This window comes from Nematolebias whitei, chromosome 10, assembly GCF_014905685.2.
Source record: "Nematolebias whitei isolate Nwh7 chromosome 10, NemWhi1, whole genome shotgun sequence".
In the NCBI taxonomy this organism is placed as follows: domain Eukaryota; kingdom Metazoa; phylum Chordata; class Actinopteri; order Cyprinodontiformes; family Rivulidae; genus Nematolebias; species Nematolebias whitei.
The window spans coordinates 21,412,786-21,419,056 of NC_056507.1; the positions used below are offsets into that span (position 1 = coordinate 21,412,786).

Here is a 6,271-nt window from a genome sequence, read left to right on the forward strand (position 1 = left end):
CATTTTCAACTGAAAGGCATGTCCTCTGATAGTTTCAGTGCTATGGAAAGTTAACAATAACAATATGCCATTTTTTTTTCTCTAAGTCAAATTTATATTCTACTTTGCTTTGGGATAAATGCTTGCTGTACGGCTCTATTATGAGGAATCTCTTTTCTCCAAAAAATTGGAGCAAGAACACATCTTCAGTCTGGACAGCCTTAAATGAAATCCAGCAAGGAGACTGTCCATTGCTGTTTTGAGGGTGTCTCTATATTTGTCTCATGCCAGACATGCTGGATAATCATGAAGATCCTGAAGAAAGAAACCAGAAGAAAAAGCGGAAATTAAGTACCTGCCAGGAGAATAACAACAGCAATCAGGACTTATTGTTCATTAAGGTACCGGTGCAGTGTAAAGAACATTGTCCAAAATTCTAATAACAATCACTTACACGTTGCACTTTTTGGGAAATATGTTAATATTAAACAAATACTTTGTTTTTTCCATTTCCAGAATCTTTTGGTTTCATTCACCGAATCAATCGGTCAACGCTTAGAAGGAATTGAGTCAAAGCTGCAGACCTTAGATGCTACATGCAAAGCCCTTGGACGCAGACTTGACAGCATGATGCCCTGTGCCAAGAGCCCTGTCCAGGTTCCTATGGTTGCAGGGTCTCCCCAGGGTGCAACTCAAACTTGGAACAAAGTGCGATGGTAAGCTCCAAGTATCAGCTCATTGAATTAATTTATTTCACCAGATAGTCGGCAGCCAAGATTTTTTTCTCTGATTTTTTAACCATTTATGAACTGACTGAAATTGTTTTTTTTTTGTAACATCTAAAGCTTCATATTTTTTTAGCTTGTTCCCAAATTGATTTGATATTTTCTTTCAGTGTTGTCCCACAAACAAATGTGATCGTGAGCAGGGAAAACCCAAAGAGCTTAAATCAGGAAGACACTCCATTAGAAAACCTGCTCAGCAAGTAAGTAGCTCTAAGCCCCAACAAAGCTCCTCATAATTATGCTGGATTTCCCAAATTTTCAATCCGGTACTAACACTGGCCATTTTCTTCTGTTATAACAACTGGGGGATCTCGGTTCTTTACAAAACGTATTTTGTGTTTACAGCACAGCAGCTCGGAGGCGTCAGAACACAATCCTGGTAAAGGTGCCAGGCCCTGAAGAGAGTCAGGAGGAGCAGGAGAGTGGCTCAGAGGCCAGTGACTCTGTCTCTAACAGCGGTCAGTCAGGCAGTGCACAAAATGGCCAAAATGTAACACTCATCACGCTCAACTCAGAAGGTAAGATCCTACACTAGCGAAACAGAAAGACAAATACAGCTTTTAGTGGTTTCAGTGGTTATTGTAAATCTTGTCCCGCACCAAGATTGTCCTAAGACAACACACAAGGTTACCGTTCTCAGAATCAAATTGGTCATTTACAACTCATAGACATGAATAGTGGTTAAAAGTGTTTGTCTGACCTTTTCACTTTGACCAAGAAGCACCTCATTTAGCTTAAACCACTTACTACACCTTATTAAACCCTCCTTTAGCATCAGAACAGCTTCTGGGTATGATATATGTTGGTTATAAGTCTCTTGTTTTATTTTAATTTTTTTAAATGGCATGTACCGGTATATAGTATGAATTATACTTTTAAAAATTATTCTTTATTCATTCATTCAACCTTTATTATGAATAAAAGAATGGTCATACATGTTGAGCTTTCTGTCTTTTCTGTCTTCTGTCAATGATGCATGTCCTTCTGTAACTTAACTGCGCCCCGAAGGTGAGGGTTCCTTTTTAACTATGCAAAAGTAAATCAAGTCCACATGTTTTTTATTTCTCTGTCTTGGTAAATTTTATTGAAGGCCAGTTCTTGAGTGTAACTTAAAAGTCAAAGTAATATTCTTTTGTTTTCAACTCCGTGTTGTAACATGTGAATCGTTGTAGTCAACATTAACTGGATGGTACCATCTGCATTATGCTTTGTTAATGTGGTATACTAAACAATTAACATGTGCTGTGAGCAAACAACCCAAAAAATAGTTTTGTTCACTTCATTGTACAGCCACACGGGTGTGCTATTGCATTACAACAAGTAACTGGATTTCTGAATCCTTTGTTGGGTTTGCCAACCAGTAAATCAGAGCTTTTTATTGAATGAATATATTTAGCTGTTTTTCAGTCAAATCAGTCCAGGTAGAGTTTACCGAGTGCTCCACATCTCAGTGTCGTCACAGACAGTCTACAAATTAATGGTAAAAGCTCACTGTAGCTGTGCTTGAAGAACAGCTTTTCATCTTCTGTTATGTCCTTGTAGATGATTATCCAGAAGGCACCTGGTTGGGAGACGAGAACAACTCAGAGATGCGAGTTCGTTGCCCAATATCTCTGTCGGACATGCTTTATATAAGCACAAACTGCCGTACAGCAGAGAAAATGGCGCTAACGCTGTTGGACTACCTGTTCCACCGAGAGGTCCAGGCTATGTCTAATCTCTCAGGGCAAGGGAAACATGGAAAAAAGCAGCTGGACCCACTCATGATCTATGGCATACGCTGTAAGACATAAACCTTTTCTCTCTGTCACTGACAAGTTTTGGCCAGTTTCTTTGCATGCACAAGTTTCTAGCAGCGTCAGGAACGATGTCTACGTGTATTTATGCATAGACTATACCGCAACTAACTACGAGTGTATCAGAGCTATATGAACTTGCAAGTTTGTGATGTGATTGTCTAATAGTAGTCAAGTCAGAGTCTAACAACTATATCTGAACATTATCAAATATTTTCAATATAGCCAACATATTACACTAATACATTTTTATTTTGCTGAAATTGGAGGTTTAAAACCTTTTGTCCTTGTGGCTTAAATTAACTCTCCCAAGACTTTTCCATGTTTTATTTCTGTTCCATTATGGAGCAAAGTTGAATCGAACACAGAAATAGGTCATAATATGTATTCCCAAAGTGGCTTACAACAACATGCATTAATCATAGCATATGTGCCATAATGTGCAACACATTGTTGTACATACCAAAGTCCAAATGACATGCACGTCTGGTAGAAAGATGTTAACACAGTCACTCTTGAATTAGTAACTCTGAGCAGTGGAAGGCTTTCAAGGTCTTCAGTGGTTGACAGATTTATTTGTGTGCAAGTGCTTCATCCATATTTTTTTTTATATTGGGGTTTTAAGAATGTCTCTGTCAACTGTGACCTGTTCTACAGAGTTAGTTTATGCCTATTTAATTGGTTTTAACAAGTATTTTCTCGTGACATACATGATTATAGAGTGGGATTGACACTCTGTCTAAACACTCTCTTGCACGGTTGATAGAGTTGCTTATCCCCTTCTCTCATACTTCCCCATGTTTGATAGGGGATGTCTATTTTGGCCATTTACAATGAGATTTCAATAGAAAGGATCCATCTTTACACCTACTAAAGGCAGAGATGGGAAAATAAGTCAAGTATTGTAGCTTTTATTTATTATTATAATTATTTTTAATAAACTGTTATCTTTGGTTCTTGTATAAACTCCATGTTCACATGTAGATTATGTGAAAATTAAGTTTTTTATCTTCTGTTTTGGTCAAATTCCTTACAAACAATGATGGGCATTTCCTCTGTTTTTTTTTTTTAGTTTTGCTTTTAAAGTAAAAAAAAAAAAAAAAGCAACGTTTTTATTTTTGGTTACCTATACATCTACTTGGCAATTTGTGTGTGAAGCTGCATGCACATTTTGTCTAACACATAAGTATGCAGAGCCAGGAGCGTGGCTGGCTGACATTTGGGTGACTCATTCTGAGTGGAAAAAAAAAAAAAAGAATGAAGGAGCACCTGTCCTGCTTGCCTGTGCAGGACCCATCAGGTGCAAAGGGGCTGCCGAATAGTGTCATCCCGTTACCATCAGATAACCTTCTGTCTCGTTTTCTATCCTCGGGTTGCAAAGGTTGCAGCCGGGTTGCTAACTTAAATAGAAATGAGCTGTCAGGTGGCTCTCGCCCTCTGAACAATTTATAACGTGGCTTAGACAGCCACTAAGTACACCTGTACATATCTCCATGCAAGGAGATGGTGAGAGACAGTTAGACTTGTGATAACTTGCCAGTAGGGGTGGAGAAGTAAAAAAAAAATTAGGCAGGGGTTACCTTTTATTATTATTATTATTTTTATATTTTTTATATATTTATGTTTTGGTTACAATAGAAGCAGCTCTATTAAAATAAAAAAAATAAATAGTTGTCTTTTTAGTTAGATAACTTGTGTCTAGCTTGTGTAGTTTGGAGTTTGGAATAAAATGCCGTTATACAATATTTTCAAAAAGATTTATGGCTGCAATAAGTTAAATAAATATTAAGTAGGCAAAAAGTGTATATATATTTTTGCTTAAACATACCAACAAGCCTGCACAGAGTTTAAAAAAATATATAACTGCACAATGTTTTTCCATTCTTTTTAGATATTGTTCATGTTATTTGATTTCTATACATATCGTTACATTTAATTTCTCCATGTCTTCACAGGTCACTTGTTCCACAAATTTGGCATCACTGAGTCAGACTGGTACCGGATCAAGCAAAGCATAGATTCAAAGTGTCGCACAGCCTGGAGACGCAAGCAGCGTGGCCAGAGTCTGGCAGTCAAGAGCTTTTCCAAACGCACACCGCGCAGTTCAGCTGCAGGTAAAGAAGAGGGGTCAAGTTTCTGTAAATCACTGTGTGTAAAAACCATGACATGTGGTATCACAATTAACTTCAGTGACTATTTTATAAATATATGTAAATATTGGAATTTTCATTGAAATATGTGTGGTTAGTCATACTTGTTTACATGCTGGTTTCAGCACCACTTGTTTTGAGGGTTCATTTATAGCTTCAGTGAAGCAGAATGTAATTTAGTGACATGAAATCCATTCATCGTGCGCTGTCAGGTTATGCAGTTGGTCCAGTTACAGGCTCTGAACTATGGTGTTTGAAAGCTTTTTCCCTAAGTGGTCATAGAGTGTGCAGCTTCAGATGTTTGCTATCTCCAGACAATGCCTGCTGTCCTGTGAGCTCTCACCTCTCACCTCTGACTAGAGAAAATTTTGACTGCAGGGGAAACACAAATATCCTGTGAGCACACATTTGGGATGGATTGTCAGACCCCTTCCTTTTCAGGTCAAACATACCCCGGAGTATAAAACACAAATGGTAGTTCAGATGGTGCATCCTTCAGCATGCAATACACAAAAGAGACCAAACAGTTATTCTGTCTTTCATCAAATTACATGTTAAATAAACTGGGGAAAAGCAACGGTTCTGCTTTTAAAACAATAACTAATTTTACATCGCAGGACTTCAGATGAACTGTAGAGCTTTCAGAAACCACCTGGCAATTCTTTCTTCGTCTGGTAAAGTCCTAAGGATTGTTTATATAATTCAGTACACAGCTGTGACAATGAAAGATGGAAGACTGCTCATTTCCAAAACGTTGTTTGTGATATCTTAGTTTAATTTAATGTAAATAAAAACTGCATTCTGGTTGGTGTGAGTTTGCAGAGGGTAATAGATGTAACATGGAACTACAGTTAGTGTGTGTTAGACCGACCGTTTAAGTTTGTCTTGAGCTGTCTGGTCATAAATGTGGGTGTATGACTGATCGTGCATTTAGATGTGTGAACAAGTACAAAACAAGACAGCACCCAGCAGCTGACCAGTAAATTTGTGTTTTGTAACCGTTTGCCAAAACCGTATCTGTATTTTGTTTTGTTTCTCAGTGTCTTTGTTTTGTATCTTTATTCTGCCTTCTACAGCTCGGCAAATTAGTTGTACTTTATCTCTGATTTCCATCATTCACTATGAAGACCTGATTCTGTCCTTTTTTGCAGATGAGAATATGTCAGAAGAGTCTTCCCACATTGAAGCTGCTACCCAGCAGACTTTGCACTACACACTGGCCAATCAGCAGGTCCAGTTCCACCGCATTGGTGAAGATGGGCAAGTTCAGGTGGTGAGTGCCTTGACATTTTATTGCCAGTTAACTTACTACATTTATACAAAATGACTAGTTTTTAATTAGTGCAAAAATCTATAGTTTAAAAATGACACAACGATTTCAAGTATTGGATACCAATAAACAAACCTAGACTTTCCTTGTAGACTTTCAAAGTGACCATTCCTTCTCAGTACTTCTCACTTCTTAATTGTAGGTTAAATTTGGATAAAATATTGATATTGTAAAGCATATTCCATCCATCCATCCATCCATCCATCCATCCATCCATCCATCCATCCATCC

The 6,271-nt window shown here is 37.8% G+C and overlaps 1 protein-coding gene across 1 annotated transcript in view; it reads left to right on the plus strand.

Moving 5' to 3' along the window:
- The window catches only part of LOC119416024 (BTG3 associated nuclear protein), a gene marked incomplete in the record, with an annotated part of 39,404 nt that overhangs the window by 2,025 nt on the left and 31,108 nt on the right, over positions 1 to 6,271 (plus strand). The window contains 7 exon segments of the mRNA XM_037683193.1: positions 271 to 380; positions 496 to 695; positions 875 to 964; positions 1,110 to 1,282; positions 2,307 to 2,546; positions 4,516 to 4,674; positions 5,862 to 5,983. Of these exon segments, the coding sequence (XP_037539121.1) occupies positions 271 to 380; positions 496 to 695; positions 875 to 964; positions 1,110 to 1,282; positions 2,307 to 2,546; positions 4,516 to 4,674; positions 5,862 to 5,983 (1,094 nt within the window).